The sequence below is a fragment of the Haplochromis burtoni genome, unplaced genomic scaffold (assembly GCF_018398535.1).
Source record: "Haplochromis burtoni strain Fernald_Lab_line unplaced genomic scaffold, NCSU_Asbu1 Contig_244, whole genome shotgun sequence".
In the NCBI taxonomy this organism is placed as follows: Eukaryota; Metazoa; Chordata; class Actinopteri; order Cichliformes; family Cichlidae; genus Haplochromis; species Haplochromis burtoni.
The window spans coordinates 197,110-219,527 of NW_024582605.1; the positions used below are offsets into that span (position 1 = coordinate 197,110).

Below are 22,418 nucleotides of genomic sequence, written 5' to 3' on the forward strand. Positions count from 1 at the left end.
TGGCTTTTCCAGATGTCATACGTATTACATGTGTGTATATGTATCTTCTCTTTCAGGCAACACATAACACTGACTGAACCCTGAAATGCAGCTGTATTTCTCAGTATGTGCATTTGCAACTGAAATGCTAATGCATTGACTATCAGGCAAGTTTCGAGGGCTTTTAAAAAAATTATTCAGCTGAGGCCTCGTTGCCATGTCTTGCTTGCATGCAAACATTCCCTCACTTCACTCCAGCAGCCGGTAAATGAGCCAGCCGATGTCCGCAGCGCATACCTGTGCTCGCTGACATGTACTAACTCACTCTTCCTGCAGGCCATGGCAGAGGAACGCAGAGCAATCACAACAATCTAAAGGATGAATGTGGCCAAGAGAGAGAAGAGGAGGAAGAAGATAGTATTCATTACAAAAAAAAGTGACTTCAGGAATGAAATAACATGAAAAAAAAGAGACTGAGGTGGAAGAGGAGATGAGATGAAGTAAAAGTCAGGAGTTGCCCAAGGCCACGGCCATTGGTGGAGTTTTTGTGTGGGGAGGAGGGAGAGGAAGAGGGAAATCATTAATGAAACACTTGTCTGTTTCTGACTCCCAATAAATCAGAGACTTTTCATCTTTTTGGGGGGAAGGTGATGTTTTAAGAAGGAGGGCAAAATGAAGAGAAGAAGAAAGTGGAGAAGACAGATGGTGTGGAAGGATTAAAGTTCCAGCAAGTACAGCATCTCTGAGGCTGTGAATCCCACATCGAGGAGGTGTTTGCGTTCGTCAAACTAGATTTATTTGATCAAAAATGACAAAAAAGCTCATATGTAAAATATGGCCTCTGCTCAGGTGCTGTTTCACTCCTGTTTACAGTACTGTACAGCCGTACTGTGCAGGACATTCACGTAGAAAAGACTTTCATGCTTGGTGCTGAGTGAAAACGCAGCATAAACTATGTGATGATAATACAGTCAGTGAACAATGCCAGCTTTGTGAAAATGAGGGGCAAAAAACCCCCAAAGCACTGCTGACTCTGTTGATCTTGTTGTAACAGTTTGTCCAAGAAAGGTGAACTTTGACCTCAAGTCAGCATTCGTCATAAAGATAATAACAATACACATTAAAGAGGCAGTCTGCCGAGCTCACACATAAAAGTCTGTTTTCTTTCCATGAGTGGCACTACTGATCCTGTGCACTCCTTTGTTTGAAGCCTTCTGTCCCTTCAGAGGAGTTTTATAAAGCCCCCCCCAAAATATTCAGGATGAGCTTTTGCAGAGTCAAGGTGTAATCCAACTTCATTACATTTCAGGTCCTCTGGGTATCCCAACAGTAACTCCAAGAAAAACACTGCAAATTGGAATTTATGCAATTTCAAACTATGCTCTGTCAATACAACATTTGGCATCATTTAAATAGTTCATGTTGTCAGACTTTGAAGTCAATCTGAGGCTGCATGGGATACACACACAGTACTGCAAGTAAGTCCCACACCTGCGTGGCGTCAGGTAGCATTAACAGTGCATGCTGCAGCTAGTGGAAGCCAATCAACATACTAATTTTCCCCACATACGTTGCTTAATTATTTAGCAATACATAGATTTATGCTTTATAAATTCATGCCCTTTGCTCCAGTAACATCAGACTCTGATAATGTTGCAATAACCACGAGATTGAAAAAAATCCCGAATATGTTGGAGAAATGTCCATATGAAGAAGGTGGGCAAGCCGAAGCACACCTGCTTACAATGTATCTGTGCAGATGAATATGTATTAGTGATATGAAAACCAATCCCAAGACAGTATTCCACTTTCTTGGGAAAATTTCACTTATCCGAGATACAAAGGAAAGTCTCATATTCCACCAGCGTTCAGTCCCACTGCTTCTTTTCCACAGAGGAATCCTAACTCATGTTTCCAAGGGACGTGTCACTTCCTTCAGAGGAGGCAATGGCAGAAGTGACGGGAAAGAAGCAGAAAGGCAAGAAAAAGAGTTAGTTGTGTTAGACTGACTACAATAAGAGGTACAGAGGAGGAAAAGGCTGACACAGATACTTTTGCTGCAGCGATCACATCAGGTAACTACAACACTAAATAAACTGGTTACACAATGAAATGTAATAAATAATTTCAGATGCCAAAGTCCTTAGTCTGTATGTCCTGTAGGCCTCACATCTAATAAAATGGTTGCTTTTTATCTTCGAAGAGCAAATATGCACATTAAATTCACACAGTGTTGATCTAACTAAGTTCTAAATTAAACTAAACAAAATGTGACTTTAGGGGAGTTAGAGGATATAAAAATCCCACAATGCCACCTGCTGTAATCAAGTTTTCAGACTGCAATCCAAAACCTGTGCATCCCAAATGCAATGAAACCACAGGGAGTAGTAGTATTAGTAATTAGTATTAGTTAGTAATGTTGAGGAAAGAGCTAGCTATTAACTTGGATCAGCAAATAAAATAAGCAGCTTCTAAACAGAGACTAACTAATGTGATATGGAGATGAATAATCACCATAACAGCGAGCAACTCTGGGCCCACTGACGTCTTACAGATGTTTTGCTGACTTACATGTACCACATTATAACTTTTGATTAAACAACAAAAGAAAATCAGACTTTAAATGATCACAGGATCGGCTTAAAAATATTAATTAATACCAATATTTCTGAACTGAAATCATGACATCCTTTTTAGGAATGCCATTCACTTACCTGTGCTGTACTTACCTGTCCTCATCCAGCAACATTCACTACATGAGACACATGACAATAGCGTGGGCCAGAACAAAGGGGACACACACACACATACAGGTGAGGATGAATATACACACTATGACAGTCTATACCCGACGATCATCGCTCGATCCCCGTGGGCAGAATATGAAATTTGACATGTGACGTGTTAAGCTGCTTCGTTTTGCTGAACATAATGATTTTTCATTTTATTTAAAGTCCAACCTGAACAGAAGTGCTGATGGATGAAATAACCCGTGCCAACACACATCAGGTCACAAAGTCTGGCGATGCAATCAAGCGAAATATTTGGCACTGATCCCACATAGATTACCTCTAATGATCATGCTGTACGCAGCGAGTTTATGACAGCCAGTATAGCCGTAGGTGCTTTGCAGGTGGGTGGGTGAGCTCTTAAAAGCCTTTCAATTGTGGATTTTATTAGTGTGAATCAGCTATGTCAGAGACAGTGACAGGTTTGACACTGCATGGATCACCTACGTGGAAACACACTGCAGAGGATTTGTTTATCATGCAGCTGACAAGGAAGCACGGTAACATTTTATTAGAAACTTCTAATAGAAAAGACTTGTTTTTATTTTTTTTTCTGCTCTCAGACACACAAATTTGTATCCAAAAGATGATTTAAGTGAGTTTAATATGAACATATTTACCTGGTCATTGTTAACTAGATTTACTTTATATGGAGAAGTGTGTGCTGCATGACCTTGTGTGTGTGCGTCCCATGTTCTTACTGACCTGGGCTGGAGGTGCCTGGAGTGGCAGCGGCGGCCGCTCGGGCTCGACTCACCAACAGGGCCTCCTGGTTTTCAGCCAGAGCTTGCTTAGCCAGGTAGCGCTCCCTCTTCATCTTCAGCTCCAGGGACTCGGGAACATCGGGTACAATCCAGTCAATGGCTCGCAGCACGAAGAACACCACGTGCTGGTGACAGTAAGAACAACAGCAAGAACAGTGTGAACAATCTCCACATCACAAATTGTCATTAATTTTAAGCAAACAGACAGCTGATCTTCAAGCATGAAAATGGAAAAACAGTACTTGTAGTTTTATTTTCCACATAATTTGTACAACTGGTGAATAATTTCTTCTCTCTCAGGTGAGCATTAACAAATAACTGTGAGGAAATGGCAGAGAGGAGGTAGATAGAGAGAGAATAAAAAGTGATGCAGATGGAAACAAAATGGTAAAAGAGAACTAAATCATTAGAATTTGTCCAAACAAGCAGAACTGGCATAGAGGTGTCAGTGAAAAGGCAATACTAAACAAAGGTAAAACCACTAAAACAGGCAAAATGAAGTAAATAGAGATGCTAGGAAGCTTCCGTCATACCTCAAATGCAATAATAAAGCCAAGTCTGACTGCCAGGAGCTCCCAGTAAAACAGTGTGTAGTTTCCATTGTTGTCTCTGAATGCTTTGTATCTGAAAAACCCCAACAAACATAATTTGTTACAAAGTTACAACAAGAAATATTTGTAATACTTGGTGTGTATAATATACAGCAGCAGCACATGAAAAGAACAGTCTTAATATTCAGTAATATCACCCACTGTTGGCCAAGGCTATGACATGAACACACTTAACTTAAATGTTAAGAAACTTAAATGTTGCTTAGCAACACCAAAGTAACCATATATGAGAAGTTGAACTTGACACATAAGATGAAGGAATAAAAAGGAGCATAAAAAGAAAGATCAAAGCAGCATACCTGCACATAGGGTACTCTGTGTAGTTGAGTGGGGCGTAAGCCAGGGTGAAGTTGACGTATCCGTTGAGATCATTGTCAAATTTGTACTGATACAGCAGGCGAGGTAAAAAATCTGAAGTGAACGCTATTAGGAAAGCCTGAAAAAGAATAAAAGATAATAAATGTTCTTTTTTTCTCATATTGCTATGTAGTCTGACAATAATGTATTAGACATGAACTCACATTGGCAATGACAGACAGGTGTGACAAAGCTTCCAGTATGTTAAACCACACTCCGATGTTTTGTGCACGTTCAGCCACCGGCCGGCGGTACTCGCACACAAACTTGTGTGCATCCAAACGAATCTCCACCCAGTTGTTAAGGAGGGCGAAGAGCGGAGCGAGGGGGAACGCCGCCACAAAGATAGTAATGAACCCAAACTGGAGCACTGCAGCACATGAAATTAAAATTAGATAATTAATCTTTGCATTTTTTCATCAAAATGGATATTATCTATGTGTGAATTTTTAGTTGGACTGAACTGGCGATCCGGTTGAATGCAGTGATATTAAAGTCTCTAAATCCAGATATGGATACTCACCCATCTCCAGGTACTCTTCGAACAGGCCCTCACACTCAACCAGCTGGTAATCCTCTTCCCAGCGCCGAGGCTCATGGGATGCCTTGCCACCCAGCACTTTTGCCAGAGTTCTCTTCTGGCGCCAGGCCTTCACTTTACTGTTAGGGAAGAAAAAGACATTTTCGGTTTAATTCAGTTTTATTTATAAAGGCACACATTCGCCTCAAGGTGCTTTATACTCTAAGGTTAAAACAAAACAACTATTCAAAAAAAAAACCAACAACAGACAACCCCTGTGAGCAAACATTTGGCAACAGAGGGAAGGAAAAACTCCCTTTTGACAGGAAGACACTTCCAGCAGAACCAGGCTCAGGGAAGAGCAGCCATCTGCCGCGACCACTTGGGGGTGATGGCATGGGAGAAGACAGCAGAAACAGGAGAAAGGAGATAACTATGGGAGAAAGTGCCAGAGTTTAATAACGGCTAATGACTAAATAGACACGTGGTGCAAAACCATGCAGAGAGTGAAAAGAAGTGAGTGAAGAGGGAACGCCCCAGCAGCCTGGGCCTATTGGAGCATAACTCCAGGGTCACCTGATCATTTGATGGAATCAAGATAAGGATTTATGTTAGTATGCATTGCAACATGCAATGGGAAAAATGACAGAAACAGCACATTTAGAGGATGTTCATTACATCACAGATATGACACAGGACTAATTTTTTGTAGCTGAACAGCAATCATTGTTCCCCAATAACCACCATAGACTTTCAGTTGGAATTAGTTAACCAAACCTATTTTCTATCACTGGAAGCATTTGTTGCTGATGTAATGACTGCAATCCCCTCTCATCTTTTACAACACATGCCGCCCCACCACTGAGTGGGGAAATGTGCTTGTTTTCTTCATGCATTCATCTTTGTCTGTTTCACTGCAGCAGCACAAGACCAAATTTCCAGCATCATCCCCTTGGCCACTCCACATTTATGATTCATCACTAACATCAGTTAACACAGTCCACGACTGCCCCTCTTTGGCCCACTGTAAGCGCTGGCTTGTGTTTGGCTTCTCTGCGTGTAAATCTCATTTCATTCAGCCTGTTTCTGACAGTTCTGTAACAAATGTTGGCTCCTGTTTCTGCCCATTTATTTTTCATGTATAGCAATAATTTCTGTCATCATATCTGTGATTTGTTTATGTGCTACAAAGTAAAAGAGCTGGATCCTCAAGAGTGATGATTACATAATTTTGCCAGAGGTTTTAAGCGTATTTACTGAACTGCTCCTCTGCTGCCCTTATTTTACACTTACTGTCTGCAGTAAGTCTTAAACAGTCACACACAGCTGATGGTGCAGAGGCACATGGATGAGATTTACTGCACTAAACAGCTGGAACTGTGGAACAATATGACACAGCACAGCTACTTTTATGCATCTTCCACATCTGTACCAGTTTTAGCTTTTATCCTAACTCTGCTTTAATCTTTTCAGTTGTATTTGACAGTCACTGTACTTATTGCTCATGTGTTTGAATCTAATTTGTTTAATTATTATTTTATTGCAGAAAACATTTACTCCTGAAATTTTTTCTCTAAAAAGTAAGATGTCCTGGTAAACCACGAAAGCTTTTAAATAAATAATAAAGGATGTAAATAAAGGAAGAATAAAGGATGTTTAAATATGCTGGAGATTGACAACAGAACATTTTTCTATAAAAACATAAAACATATACATAAAAAAAACATAAAAGCTAAAAGTGTAGCAACGTACGGTAGGATGAACTCCTGAACGTTGTTGATGAGCTGTTTTCCCACCATTATGATGAAAAGTTGTTGAGCCAATTCAATGAGGCAACCCCCGGCACCACACTATAACGCAAAGACACACAGACATGACACTATGGGGGCATCATTTTCACATGCTGGTACTTTACAGGCTCTCTAAATCACTCACGTCTTCATTTCTCATCCCGAACAAGGTCCCGTAGTTGGTAGGGTAACCCACAAACCTAATCACAGAGAGATCAGTGGCACCTTAAATACTTTCTTTGTCTCAGTGTCTTCATCTTTTCATGATTATCCTGTGTGTCTGTTGTGACTCGTGTGTCTCACCTTCCTTTAAAGAAAGCCACATAAAAGGGAGACGAGTAGAAGTTGACAAACTGGAAGATGAACACCTTGAAGATGAAAGCGTTGTCATACTGGGTTTGTGTTCTGTGCATCTCTGCAACACATCGCACAAAAACACAGTGTTAAAGACATCGAGACAATGTTGCCTTTGATTTCACTTAGACAGTTTAAATGACTTCAAAGTGATTTTTATATAGATAACAAGATATTATGATAACTGGTTTACAGGTAGTCAAAACTAAGAAAAAAGGGAAACCACAGTGTAAACTATTTTTTTTACATTAATTTGGGGTGTTTTTTGATTTGTCTGTTTTTTTTACAAGAATCAAGAATCAGCAGCGAATATGATTGTCTATCATACTTTCTTGACTGAAATGAGATAATTCTACAAATACTCTGCTGGATACATCATCAACAATCCTGCCGATATCCATTTTAAACAGTGGCTGAACTATTTAAACATCAAGATTAACAGTTACAATCTTTTTGGAGGGGTTAAACATGTACACTAAAATTTTTACAACAATCTGGTTGCATAAATATGCACATCCTTAGCTATTTAAAGCCTGACCCATGAAATAATTGTCAGAAAATTATTATTTATTTGTTCTTATTTTTTGCCTAAACAATTAAGCAGAGTTTTTGCACACTGATCATGTGAACATCTCAAGAACTCATGAAAAGTCATGTATCAAATATGGTACACTGTGAGTTAAAGAGTTAAACTAACAACTTTGTTGAAGCACCTTTGCATTTTATTACAGTAGTCAGTCTTTTTGGTTAGTTGTTAGCATGGCACGTCTTCATTATTTGCCCTTCTCTTCTCTGTAAAAACATTCCAAGTTTTTCAGATTATGGCGCCATCTTTCGAGCACAGTCCTCTTCAGGTCACTCCACAGTTTTTCAGCAGGATCTGAATCTGTACTCAGGCTGGCTCATTTGTTGGTGAATCAGTTATTTTGATGATCTGGATATATGCAGGTGGTTGCTGCTGTTGTGCTACAAGGTCCAAATCCTCTTGATCTTCAGTTTTCTAGCAGATGCCTAAAGGGGTTTTTTGTGAAAAATGATTGCTATTTTAGTACTGTTCATAAATCCTCCCAGCTTGACTAAAGCCCTACTGTAGTTCCAGATGAAGAAAAACAGCCCCAAAGCACGATGTTATCACTACCATGCTTCATTGCAGGTACAGTTTTTCTCTGGTGATGTGAACTGTTTTTGTGTCAAACATATCTCAAGGAATCACTCCTAAAACCTTCAACTTTGGCCTCATCAGATCATGACACAAAACCTACATGCTTGTGGACGCTCTGATGTATGTATATCATGTGTGTGTTTAACTTGAGATTGTTGTCACATGTAGTACACAACCAGCTCTTGCCAGAAATTCCTGCAGCTCATTTAATGTTGCTGTAAACCTCCCTGGCCAGTTATCTTCTTGTCTTTCCCTCAGTTCTGGCAGTAATGGGGTTTTTTTCATCTATTTTCAGCAATGAGATCAGTTTGATGTGTTTGTAAGTTATTTGCAGATCACAAATTTTGTTGGAAGATGCCACAAGGTACACATCAGGAAAATCCTACAAAAACAGCTGAACTTCATTTGATTTTAATGAGTCACTTTAACTGATGACTAATGTTTAATATGAATTCACATGTGATTAATCTTACCCCTAATTATAAGAAGGCGTGCAGACGTGTCCAACCACATTGTTTTAGGTTTTTTTAAAATATTTATTTTTTTGTGTGTAGACTTTTTATGCCCTCTGTATCTGTACTTTACAGTCCCATAATTCTGCAACATGATGCAGCTACTTTGACAGAAACAATAGCCATAAGGATCCAACTGAAGAGATTCACCTGCTCTGGAGAAGTCTGAGCTTTTAGTTAGTGGCAATCAAGTACAAAGCTGATAACAATATACACCACAGAGGTTTGAGGTGTGTGAGAGCAGCATTGATTCTTACCCCATTTAGTGAGCTGCTCAGCTAATGCGGTGTAGACCTGGCCCATCAGCAGTATGAGCCCCAGGTTTACAATACTGCTGGAGATGTTGGCTATGGTCCCTGCCTGGGGGAGGAAATTAAATGCATGAATGTTTGTATGATAAATAAAATGCAGTGATTTGCAAAATCATTTAAACATGTACAAATATATTTAATTAAAAACAGTACCAACACAACACAACTCAAATGTTGATCTTTTTTGACCATGTGAACTCAATTTGATGGCAGTAAAAGTTGGGAGAATGGCAAAAAAATGTGTAAAGTTAGTAACACTGAGCTGTTTCTTGGTATAATGTAAATATGAGAATTTTACTGCAGATCATATGTGTTACATAATATGATAAAAAAGTGTCAGCATAATGTTCTGTACACAGTGGACAAAGAAGAAAACCAAGACTGAACGGTCATGATTGTTGACTGGAGCCTATCACATCTGTCACAGGACAAAGGGTGGGGCTACTCCCTGGAAAGGGAGCCAGTCAACCACAGGGCTTAAACAGAGATACAGACAACCATTCACACTCACGTTCACACCTATGGCCAATTTTATATTCACCAGTTAACCTAACATGCATGTCTTTGGACTGTGGGATAAAGCCAGAGCACCCAGAAAGAAACCACACAGTGTGGGGATGTATGGGTCTGGGGCCTCCATACAGAAAGTCCCCAAATGGCCAGTGGATTCCACCACCACTGCACCACTGTGATGCCCAAAAAACGAAAATGTTATATTAAAATGTGATTGTGATCATTTTTAATAATTTAATGATTGCATTCTCTTCTTATTAACAGTTTTCTTTTTGGAAAAAAGCTCCAATGTGTTTGTAGCATTTCTTTGTGCAAAGCATGAAACAGCTGTAATGTACCTCTGTCCGCAGCACAGGGCTCCCAGAATGAAATATCACCACACTGATGATACCACGGCACACGACCACCGTCACCAGGAAGATCATCACCACACACAGCTGAGAGAAGAGGGGGAAAAGCACACCTGTAGCTGCGACATAATATGCTGCACACAGCCAGAGGCACACAAAGGTCTGCTGTCATCATCAACACCATGCAGCATAATATAAGACCAAGAAGTCAAGAGTCCAGCATCCTCATTGCTAGACGACATATTTTGGATGCGGCTCTCATCATAAAACTGATCCATATCTCTTACATCCTGACTGACATCTTTCAGAGCACAAACAAAGTTTTTAAAAGACGGCTTTAATTGAATGTGCTAGACATGCATATGCTTTTCTAAGTCAGTAGCATTTAGTAGTAGGATTTTTCTAAAGATTGGCAAGCAAGCAAGAGCTTCCAACAAGAGCTTGGATCAGGTATTATTCCCATAAAATTTAGTAACAGCTGAATCATTTTTTCCATGATATTCATTTCTTTTCTTTGTCTAATAGTGGATTCTATTCCTTTCAGTTTCGGGAAATTAACTTGCAGACATTTTCATTCCTTATATCAAAATTCACAACTATCATAACATCAGTATGTTTCCAGCAAAATCCTTCTACTGAACAGGGAAGAGAATTAGAATTTTAAAACATTTCCATCTCTAATCCCATCATCAAAAGAAGGGTGTGTGAAAAATGATCCTCAGATCTGCATCTACAAAGAAGTGAATCTTGGACACAGCATAAAGTGCGTGGATGAGATGATGGGATCATATCTGGCCCTGTAGGCATGTGACCTGGATTCATTATTAAAAAAGGGTTCAGTTAACAATGCAGGATTTACTGGAATGGCACAAAGGTGTTAACCCCACCTCTATTTCTCAACACAATCACAAAAGGAAAAGCTCAAGAGAAACCGAGACTCCTTACTGAAACCACGTGCAATGAGATTAATGATGAGAAAAGGAGAAAGTCTGTTGTTCGGGAGCGGATCTGGATCTGCTGTATTAGAACGACATTTTACAGTGTGACAATAATAGTGGTAATTAAACCGTTTAAGAACCTAACTAAACATAATGCATAGTGTTAAAATGCACCTCGAGTATTTCTTTTACTGAAGTGCAAAAACAACAAAACAACAGTACAGTATGTAAAATATTTTAAATAGCCTCACCATCATTATGATAACCATGGAGCCAGTGAACATGCGAGACAGCCTGGTTTTTTCAGGAAAGTATGGCTCTTTGACCCCAGTCACTGGATTTTGCTCCATAGTAGGGGCCATGGCTGCAAACTCCGGCCGAGGACGCTCCTTAAAGAAAACAGTGACCATCATCACTGGACACACTCTTCACCGGCTTTGTCTGGTTCACAGATTGGTCTGTAACTTTAGTCTTTGCTCTGTTGTTTGTTTACCTTGTTTACTCTGTACAAAACTGAAACTTCCGTGTGTAAAGGTTAAAATCAAATATTAAAAAAATAGAATCCCTGTGCAAACAAGTGCAACCAGTCATGATGCCCATTACTGTATTACAGGATCTATAATCATGACAGACCTAAGAGCTCTAAACCGAATAAGACCAGTATGATCACACTCATACTGAAAGCAACCAATACCTCCTCTTCATGGAAGTCCATACAGTCCCAGTGATGTGCCAGAGTGGCCATTTTTCTCTTCCAGTACTCCAGAAAGGTTACAGCCCAGAATGACATGAACACACTGAAAAACACTGTACCTGGATGGTCAAATAAGTATCCCAGCTGCAACAGAGAAAGGTACAACCATTAGGTTCAAGTCTTTTTTCGCATAGTCAGCGATTTGTCCATCACAAAAAGCTTGGTACCTTCGTCAAGGTGCAGATCTCAGACATGTTCCAGGCCTTACATGTTTTGCAGAGTGGACACATGGTATAGCTAGCTCCACTGTTACAGATTTCCTCCCTGTTGACAGACACACTGACACAGATTAGTTACACCTGAGATAACACTAATTACAGGTTTTAAAGCAACACGTATTTGCCAATAATGATCAGTGTGGGAGCTAAGGGATTGGGAGAATTAACTCTAATGGATGTAAAGGCTGCACATATACCTATTACGCACTGCTTCCAGGGAACAGATGAGCGGTGTGGAAAGCATTCTCCTAACCTCCTGCCGGGAAACAAAGCTACTGCTCTTTCCTTTATTGCAGTTATAGAGTGAGTTACTGAAACCCTGACTGCACATGGGATCAGCTACAAATAAAGCCTGGACTGACAGCGAGATCTATTTCCTCCTCTTTTTTTTTTTAATAGGAGGATTATTCTGCACTAATTGTCCATTAGAGATGGCTGCTTTTTCTTGCTGCCACAGACTCTCTTTCCTAGGATATCGACTTATCCCTAAGAAATGAAGCCAGAAAAAGGTAAACAGTTACAGCGGCAATATTACTGTACACAATCTAGGCTACACTTACACTGAGAAGAAAAACCAGAAAGGAGAGCCAACTCTTAATAAATAATGTATGACAAACTGGCACAGACATCCCACATGTAGATGATCTAGCTGTGAAGCGAGTCTTTATGCAGAGTGCGCTCTGCTTTGAAATATTTGAATCTAAAGTTGTGCTTGTTTGAGAGAGTCTGTAAGTGGAGTTTAATTTCCAGGAAACTGTGGCAGCCCTTAAAACAAAAGCTATAACACACTTATTTGCTTTCTTTCTAAGGAGAAATCAATGCTAATCTCATGTGTGTACATTAAGTACAGCACTGAACTTTGGCTCTTATGTTGGACATCAGTAAGGTTTTTGCTATACGTTTCTGAACAGGCACAACGGCACCAATTTCAGCAGCTTCACTGAAACAATAAGACTCTAAGAAGCCACTGCAGCCAGCAGCTGGCTGACAATGATTAGTCCCGTTTATTTTTATTATGAGCCATGTGGGTGTGCATTAAATTCAGCTGAATCACTATCAATAGTGATGCATGTCAGTGCATAAGTATGTTTAATGTTTAATTAAACATAATGTCTGGTTACCATCTGAAACTCCATTGAGGGATCGGGGGGCTGGGTGATCAATAGTTGCCCGATGACTGCATTGGATTTTTTCACATTTGGCAACTGTTTGCAACTAGTTGCAACTAACTTTGTGTGAGGGTTTCCTATTTGTTTGATTTTTATGTTATACATTATTAAAGACAAGATCCAAGTTTTTGTGTCTATTAAAACGGTGGTTGCTTCACTTGTGTTTGAACTGCCTGCTTAAACTGACCCTTGTGTGTAAAACTTCACCAACTATACCACAATACCTTATCTAAGTGAGTGCAGTTACACGTGTCTGTAATGCGACATTTCATTTAAAATTATTTTGTGTTACACAATAAAACACATGCTATGTATACATGATGCAGACTCACGCTGGTGTGTTGGTACCCATGGACATCACTCCAGACACAAAGACCAGAGTCCCGACCACTGCTGCCGGCAGCAGCCAGGCTGTGTAGAAACCTGCAGAGACAAAAAGCTCCATTAGACTGCAGCTCTCAGCTGATGCAAGACGGATGTTCAATTTCAGCTGCAGTGATGACTTTCATCCTGACAATAATGGTTTCAAGCTCAGGTATAGCCCCTTTGCATATACTACACTCTCCTCTTAACAGAGATTCATAAAAGAATTTCACTGCTAAAAAAAGGAGTTTCCACCTTTTTGTGAAAAAAGAAAGAAAGAAAAAAGTAATAGATGCAATTCACTGTGGAGTCAGTGCCAGGAGGCTGTAGCTTAGATTGCTGTATCATACAGTATGTTTATTTATGTGAGCACTCTGCTTATTGTCCTGTATTAGTTTTGATCCATTTCTAATCATTTTAAATGATTCTGGCGTGTAATACAGACTCCACGTATTTCTCATTTATTAAAATGAACAGCGGGGTTTTTTCTAAATAGCGAAATCTTTGGCCCCCATCAGACTCAAATCAAATGACCAGAATTGTAATAAAATTATAGTTAGCTACTAAATTTAAATTGATTTCAACCAAATAATCTGCAAAAACTGCTTTAATTTGTTCTTCAAGCTAATAAAATTACTGAGATATCAATAGAACGCTTATGTTGAGCAGTTAATTAAACTCAAATTACTTGTCGACAGGGAGAAAACCTGAACAGTTGCACAGATATTTATAATGTTTTCATTTTAGCAATAATGACAAAATCTAAATATTTAATTATGATACCTTCTGGTCTGCATTCAGTAATCCTCCTGGTTTCAGGAAGGAGTGGGCTTTTTATCTGTAAAAAATGAGCCAAATTTTTTGAACAACAGAAATAAGAATATATATTTACCCAGCCAGGCAAAGTAGAGTGCAATCTTCTCTCCAAAGTACTCCCTGATATGGTCCAGTGGTTGATACTTGTACCATTTGCACCAGCGGGCCCAGTAGTAGTAGAGAACCTGCCTCTGGTTCAGCTCGTCAGGTCGGACCTCGTGCTTTGGAAGCTGAAAGGGCCCCTAAAGAGAAAAAACATGCTGCTAATGAGAAAGAGAAAACGACACATTTCAGTGTACAGAACAGCTAAAAATAACTCACCTCATGCAGCGGGAAAGCTGCTGTGTACGCCCCTTCATTTAACAGTCTGTCCACTCCGACTTCAGCCTTCTTCCTTTTCCCATATGCTGTCCTGGCAAGAATCTCATAGACCTGAAATAAAACTCTCAGTCTGTTAGTTCAAATATACATCCGATACATTCAGTATACTGCTATTGTCACACTTGTGTTACTTACAACACGGTGCCTCTGCGTATTTGTGAAATATGTATCGTGATCTTCCCAGCCAAGGAATCTGAAGAAAGGTGTACATTCAGCAAAACACGCAGCAGTGATCTGATCCAACTGTTTGCAGAAGTTAACCCACCTGCTCATCTTTGACTTGCGAAAGGCACATGTGTAATAGTCCAGAGGCCTGTTAGGCACAGACTCCGTCATTACGTTAGGTATGCATAGTTTACTCAGTACCCGAGCAGATGTGTTGAGGTCTAGATGCTGCTGTGCCTGGGACACAAACACAGATACAGGTGACCTCCTTCTATTACTGTAGAACAGCATAAGATGCACGTTTTTGGTTCTGAGTGAAATGTTACGACAGGTTTTCATTGTCTTAAGAGATAATCAGAAAATGTTCGCATGATTAAAGAGAAAAGTGAGATAGTAAAGACTTTATCTGGTAAACATCAGTGTGCGCTTTCATATTAAGTTGTCCTTGTTTATTCCCCAAATTAGTATTATTATCAACTGGGTTTAACGTCACGTAACAAATAACTTTAAATTGAACCTACCAAGAAATAAATAGCTGTACTTACTTGCAGTGGAGCTCTAAGGCAAAGCTCCTCAGCATAACACACCAACACATCCCAGGGGGCGCTAATTTTGAGAAAGTGTATGGTCTTCTTTTCATTTGCAGTTTCCTCCTACAAGTAAAGAGGCAACAAAGAAGACGTTAATCAACAAATCAGGAAAAATAATGAACAGATTTAATAATTTAATAATAAGATAAATAATCTTTAATCTTGTCAACAACACCTTTTCCATGACCAAGCCAACACTCTCCAGGTTCTGAACAAACTTCTCTCTCCACTGAGCCAGTTGTGCTTTCCTTCGTTCAGACCTGCTGCTCTCCTCAGCGGGAACGGCTTCCCTCTCCTCACTGGTAGCCATATTTGTCCCTTTCCCTCGCCGCTTCCTCCGTGAACGAATCTCCCACACCAGCACGAAGTCTGCACCCCAGACCAGAGGAGTGAAAGGTTAAATGAACGAATGACTTTGTCTACCTACCACTGAGCTGATGAAACCTCATGCAAAGCGAGCGGCCTACCAATCTTAGTTCTCCCGTCTCTGAAGTAATTCCCCAACTGTGGCACTGGTTGCTTACTTCTTGTAGGAGACTGCATATAAATGGGATCATCGCCATCCATATCTCCATCAGCAGCTGCAGCTGCAAGCTGACAGTTGAGCCACCATTAATATATCATGAAACTCTGTAAAGAGAGAGCTGCTGACGAAAACTCTGCTCACTTTTCTGCATTTGAACCTTTTCGCTCGGTGTATGAATGTTTAATTGGCTTTGAGGAGAGGTTTAATTCTTGTGCTAGTACATGCCTCCACTTTGCAGTAATAAGACCAGAAAGATGAGCCGAAAACAATCTTTCAGTGCAGTAAAGTCATGCCTCACCATTACCCATTATCAGTGTCCTTACAGTACCTTGTGTTCATGTTTATATTACATGAAGGGTAAAACCCCTCAAGACTCACTGCCACATCTCTGAGAAATCAGTGAGGCCAAATGGGAACAGGATAATGAATAACTGCTGTGTCAAAGTGATGCGATTTTATAGATTTATGTGAGCTGAAGAGATATCACACTGCAGTATTGTAGGAAATAAGTAAAGCAGAGCTTACATATCGTGGGGGGATAAAGCTCCCATTCTGCAGGCTCCCATAGCTCTCTGTGCTTTGTGCTTCAGCCCTAGTATCCAGATCCAGGAGGACCTCTCTGTCTCCCTTCAGCCGCTCTGAGCTCTTCCTCAACATGATTTAAAAAAAAAAGCTCCTGTGACTTGAAACAAACACTATGCCTTCACATGAAATCTGTACTGAAGGAATTCAAAGATAACTTCAGCCAGGCTGAAGGTAAGAGATGCAAAAAAAGCCTTAAAAAAATCTGGATACTGGTCTTTGCTGTAGTGAAAAACAAGCTGCTGCTGCTGCTGAAGTCTGCATTTGTAGCAATCTACGCTTCCCTTGTCCTCGTTCTGCTTTTTATCTCTGCATCCATCAGGCTCCTCTGCTCCACTGCAAGAGCCGTGGATACCGTAATGGATCTAGCACGCAGGCAACACCGCGCACAGTGCTGTGCTGCATCTCAGCAGGGAAATGCACGTTTTCACCTCATAAATAATGTAACAGTTAGTGAGTGGCAGTCCAAGCTCTTATGTGCTATAATAATATAATTATATGGACATAACGCACTGTGAGAGGATTCTTCTCTTTGAAGTCAATGTGTATTCCTTCATCCATGCAAGCTGTTTCATATACTTCACTGAACTGGTTTGAAATTCTGCAGATAATTAACATAAATTACACGAGGATGAAGCACCACCCCCACGCGATCTTCTCAAAGCGCAGAACAAACTGTGCGCACTTAAAAATGCTGTTGGTTTATACTCAGAGTCCAGAAGCCCCACATGTACCAGGAGGTTGGGTTTTTTTTTTAGCTAAAAAGTGATGTTTCTGTGTGTTTTTTATGTGGAATAACTTTGCTAATAATGGTAAAAATACTGTAGTCAACAGGATGAATGAAGAGGTTATATATAAAATGAAGAACTAAATAAATGAATTAATTATTGCCAATGAGACTTTTTAGCTGGATAAATAAAGGATATATAAAACTAAGTCACTTTTTGGCACACCACCTCCAGCAGCCTTCCTGCTTTTCATGCTGTTTGCAGTGCTGCAGTCAGAGCAGAGTCGAACCTGTGAGACATGTATGAAGGAATAACACAACACATACAGTAACCAGAGTCGTGCTGTCAAAGGGAAACTCTATTTTAAAAACAATGATGACATCACCAGTATCTTTGAGTGGATTTTAATGCAATGCCGGAGCCAACACTGGCGAGTTTGAAAGATGCTTTAGAGCAGTGGTCATGAACTCCAGGCCTCGGAGGCCGGTGTCCTGCAGGTTTTAGATCTCACCCTGCATTAACACACCTGAATCAAATGATTAGTTCATTAACAGGTCTCTGAAGAACATCAAGACATGTTGGGGAGGTAATTTCACCATTTAAATCAGCTGTGTAGGATCAAGGACACATCTAAAACCTGCAGGACACCGGGCCCTTGAGGCCTGGAGTTCGAGACCCCTGCTCTGGAGCTTCACCTTAGCTATCCACAACAAACCTTTAGGGCACAGCACATAATCTTCATTTTCATATTAAACTTTTTCCTGTGAATTTCCCTAGAGGTCAAAACCCCTGATGTTTTACCCAACATCGATCCAACATCAACATCTTTCCTCTTTTTTTCGCCATAAGCCATCACAGCCTCCTTTTCTATCAGTGATGCTGTTTTGTAATGGTTTACATTTGGTTTCAAGTCTTTCAGTCTCAACTTCTAACCCTATTTATGATTTTGAAACTGTGTTACTACAAAGAGTTCACAGCTTTCTTTTTCATGGTAACCTCACAAGCACACTATTACTGTACTACTAAATAATAAAGATACCTCTGAACAAGACCAGTGGTAACGGTTGCCCTAGCAACTATAAAATTATTATCAGCAATAAAGGAAGTTGTTAACATGTACTCTGGATTGTATCTGATGCTATCTTGAACGTCTTCCTTTCACTACAAACTGAGTCAGCTGATACCAAACATCCTTTAAGTTTATCGACACTTTGAGCATTTGCAAGGTGCTCCGAACTTAAATCCCATATTTGCTCTGCCAAAAGTAAATAACTTGGGTTCACATAAAAGCACTTTGGGTATTTCAGTCATAAGTTACTCACTACCCGCAACACACACACCACATAGACGTCCCTGTACACTTTGGTTGACATCAGGCTTGGATGCAAACTGTTTGTATGACCTCTGCAGGTGTGTCAGAGAAATTAGAGTAACTGAAATGGCAAACTATGAATATGTAACAGCTCATCTGTCACTGTCTCAGTGTGACATTTGGTCAGAAAACATTTGAACACTTTGATTTAAAACACAGAAGAAGTGACTGAAGTAGTGTTTACTTTTTAAGGGATTAGTATTGTATCTTATTCACTTATTCATTTTGTTTTATTTGTTCTTTTTAAATGTGTGTAAAGTACAGAAAATTACAAATGAATATGTATTTAAGCTCTACATGACATTATTATCACTTTGACCTTCAGCTCAATCTACTGGGCTTGAAGAAAAGGTCAGAGGTCAAATGTAACATGATATTTTAAATCTTTACATGGTACTTTCTTTAAGTTGGCAATACACAACACACTTTTAAGAATCATAGTTGCTAAGTCAAAAGGTTTTGTTTTTTTAAATCAATTTTCAACCAATAAGTTATTGAGTGGACTTTGAAGGGGAAGTATGCCAAATTTGAATAGATTGCTAACATGAGCCCACTCTACACCCCTACTAGGTCTCAACAGAACTCATTCAAGACTTCATTCAAAACATAATCTCCTTTGTAGAGGTAATACAAATCACCAAGCAGCATGTCATAGGCACTACAAAAACAGCAAATTTCCCAAGACAAACTATTAATTGAGCAAACATACACAAGAAATGTATCTAAAGCAATCACAGACAATGGGAACACATTTTGTGTTACACTTCCTAAAAGCATAGTGACCTAAGATGCCCTCTTACCCGTGAATATTCTGTTCCTGCGCTAACACAACTGCCCTCATGACTCCACTGTATTGCACCATATTTCACTGGCGTGACCTGTGACAAAAAGGCAGCTGTTAAAAAACACAAACAGGCATACTAAAAGCAGAGGAAATGACACCACAGGAGACGGGGTTTGGTTACAGTTCACAAAGATTTATTTGTACATTCGTTACATTAAATGAACAGTATAAAACCTTCAGGACATGCACTTCTCCAAGTGGGAGTTCAGGGACTGTTATGTTTGATTAGTGCTTCATGTACATTTTAATAAAAATGCTAAACACAATAAAAATATTACATGCAGTAAACAAAAATCAAAAGGCGCTTTTGCATAATGCATTACTTAAAAGATGTCTTCCATCATTGGCCAGCAATGTCTCACCTGCAAAAACACTGCTTAAAAGGACTAACTTTGACTTTCTCGTTATATACAATTCATACTCTCCAACTCTTAAACACATTCATTATTAATCATCCGACAAACATTTCAAGTAAGTCCAAATATTGCAATGCTTCTTTCCCACTGTGGGAGACGAATTTAACTGCACTGCCAACCAACCCTATTTTGGAACCCATTAAAATATAAAAGGATTTCTCCAGAAAACCTTTTCCAACAGTTGACTTCACTCTGCAGCCGTCCATGTGTGCAAAATCACTTCTTAATGCACCGAGCACAAGGGAGGAACCAAAAGGAAAGCAGAAAATTTAAAAAGGACTGCTGCAAAGCAGAAAAAAATTAAATAATATTAATAATAATAATAATAGTAATAAAATGCTCAAAAAAGAAGAAGCAACTGGTGAGTGTTCTGATGTGAAGTACCCTTTTCACCTGAGATTAGATTTCTTTATAAAATAAAATAAAATAAAATAAAAATTATATATATGAATAAATAAAAGCAGAAGGTGAAAGAGAACATGGGGCACTTAGAAGAGCTTAAAATACAAATCAATGCGGACATGAGAGCAACACAGTGACATGTGTATAGGGCTTGGGTAACATTTCCATACATATTCAACAGTAAGTAGTGGTAAGACGTATTTGACCCACAGACCTACATCGAGCACAAGCATTGACATTTCTCTTGAAGGACCCAGAATGAAAACGTTGATTGTTTTAGACCCTGTGAAATTATAAAGTGTAAGGCATTGCTGAAAGAAAAAAAAAACTGATGCTTAAATTTAATAATTTGGCAATTTAATTCAGTTCAGCTAAAAAAGGCAACATTGTCATCGCAAAGAAAACCTCATATTTATCTCAGCCTTACAGAAAGAGCAGTCACACGGCACATGCAGCAGCACTTTAACCCTCTAATCAGGCTCGATACTAAAGACAAACATGCATTATTCATGTCTCCGGACAATCATTTCTATGCCAAGTAAGGCGGCTTTTTATTTTTTCTAAATTTCTCCTGTAATTATGTATTCTTGCCAGATTAAGGCTTTACTATTAGCTAATGTAACAGGCTATTATTTAAAAGGTTCTAGACTGTAAAATTTTGAAGGATTCTCAAACGTGGTCCTACTTTGGGACTAGTGCAGAGGACGCAGGCATGTTATAATCTAGATGTGTAGCCAGAACTTACAGTACAGCATAAACTACAGGTGCAAAATAAAAATGAGAAGTCAAAACATTCTTTAGCTCTCAGTTATTAAACAACTCCTCACGCAAACCTTAAATCCTCCATTAAAAAACAAAAACAAACCTCCAAACTGGATAATTTGGTAACAAGTGTTCCCATTTTCTCTAAAAAGGAAATAAAATAAAACATGGCATGTTAATGCAATTCCACAACCAGTACCGCTTAAAAAACTGGGGAAAAAAAGTGCAAGTCAGCATGGAAACCTCCATCTCTGCAGAGTGGAGAAAAGGCAAGTTTGTTGTATTTCCTGAAAGAAGTTATTTTCATCTGAATGAAAATGTTAAAACTGATAAAGTGAGAACTCGGACAGATGCTGCAGCCATGAGCATGTTATGTAACAGTGCAAGCTTTAAGTATTCGGATATCCTCATTCTCTCCCGATGATGTGCTGTGTGTATGTGACAATACTTCAGAGTAACTACTTACTGACAAACCGAAATTTAATCCCAAACGTACACAACACATATGTAACCATCAGTGAATATGCAATGATACTGTATGTTTGCACTGATGATACGCCACCATTATGGTTCAGAAGCACGTTTTCTAAGTGTTAATAAGCAACAAGTGACTTTTTCTTGACACGGGTGTGTGAGCTGTGCAGAAAGTTCCGGCTATGGAGTGTCAACTTTTTACTAAACCAACAACCAACCATTTCCTGTTTCATTAATGGCTTTGTATATGTGCGTGCATAAAACTCTCATGTTACAGAGAAGCTTCTGGTAATTGTTCTGTGTCTCCATCAAGCTTCTCCAATCTGCTAAATAATGTAATTATCATTTTCTATCTATATCTCAATTGTCAAATCATGTGACAGCAAATGTCTTTGAATTGGCATGACTCAGTCTACACTGCTCCCATGTGTGAGGAATACCAAGATAGTGAGTTATAATGCTGTTTTATCAGGCTACTATAAGACTCTGCAGTCTTGCATCATTGCAATGTGATGTGCATCACGCAGTGCTTCTACAACAGGAAGTTTCTCTGATTACATTTAAGAATCAGAGGTTCATCACAAGCCACATCACATCTCGTTGGTTTATAAGTCTTTTAGTTTATGACTACGCAGTGGCACAAACTGTTACACCCCATCCTGTCAAACTATCAGACTCAGTGGCTGCAAACACACGCAAATGTATAGATATTCACGTGCGTGTCTGTCAGCACCACGGTTCACGCTGGGCTCTGCCTCGAGCCAGACTGTCGGCTCTCTGCCAGGCGCTCTTCATCAGTTCGAGTGCCTCGCCGCAGCGTTTCTGCACCAATGGATCAGAAACGTCTCTGTGAGGAAGCTCAACCTGTGTGCGGAGAGGGTGCATGAGGGTTACATCCTGACAGTA

At 39.6% G+C, this 22,418-nt stretch overlaps 2 protein-coding genes across 4 annotated transcripts in view; both read right to left on the reverse strand.

Moving 5' to 3' along the window:
• Positions 1 to 89: 89 nt before the first annotated feature.
• ano11 (anoctamin 11) lies at positions 90 to 19,466 on the reverse strand. 2 transcript variants are annotated; one of them, XM_005938158.3, is made up of 23 exons: positions 16,458 to 19,466; positions 15,874 to 16,000; positions 15,582 to 15,775; positions 15,362 to 15,469; positions 14,917 to 15,053; positions 14,787 to 14,844; positions 14,592 to 14,702; positions 14,347 to 14,512; positions 13,424 to 13,514; positions 11,872 to 11,968; positions 11,645 to 11,788; positions 11,202 to 11,339; positions 10,001 to 10,099; positions 9,096 to 9,198; positions 7,114 to 7,225; positions 6,956 to 7,010; positions 6,773 to 6,870; positions 5,024 to 5,160; positions 4,665 to 4,870; positions 4,443 to 4,579; positions 4,066 to 4,156; positions 3,526 to 3,657; positions 90 to 1,912 (listed from the first exon to the last, which is right to left on the reverse strand). In XM_005938158.3, the coding sequence occupies exons 1-23, from the start codon at positions 16,587 to 16,589 to the stop codon at positions 1,886 to 1,888; spliced, it is 2,700 nt and encodes an 899-aa protein (XP_005938220.1). In that variant the 5' UTR covers positions 16,590 to 19,466; the 3' UTR covers positions 90 to 1,885. The 2 variants fall into 2 exon arrangements, with proteins under 2 accessions (XP_005938220.1, XP_005938219.1); XM_005938157.3 differs by having other exon boundaries at positions 3,474 to 3,657.
• A 104-nt stretch (positions 19,467 to 19,570) lies between these two features.
• plekhm2 (pleckstrin homology domain containing, family M (with RUN domain) member 2) overlaps positions 19,571 to 22,418 on the reverse strand; it is a 28,119-nt gene continuing 25,271 nt past the window's right edge. For both annotated transcript variants that reach the window (XM_005938156.2, XM_005938155.2), the window contains one exon: positions 19,571 to 22,376. In XM_005938156.2, coding sequence (XP_005938218.1) covers positions 22,239 to 22,376 — 138 coding nt within the window. In that variant the 3' untranslated portion in view covers positions 19,571 to 22,238. The remainder of the gene's footprint in view (positions 22,377 to 22,418) is intronic.

Coding starts and splice junctions, on each gene's coding strand:
- ano11 (XM_005938157.3), bottom strand. CDS start 16,589: ATGTTGAGGAAGAGCTCAGAGCGGCTGAAGGGAGACAGAGAGGTCCTC. Junction 7,011..7,113: donor GTGGCTTTCTTTAAAGGAAG/GTGAGACACACG, acceptor CTCTGTGATTAG/GTTTGTGGGTTACCCTACCA. Junction 4,871..5,023: donor CGAAGAGTACCTGGAGATGG/GTGAGTATCCAT, acceptor CATGTGCTGCAG/TGCTCCAGTTTGGGTTCATT.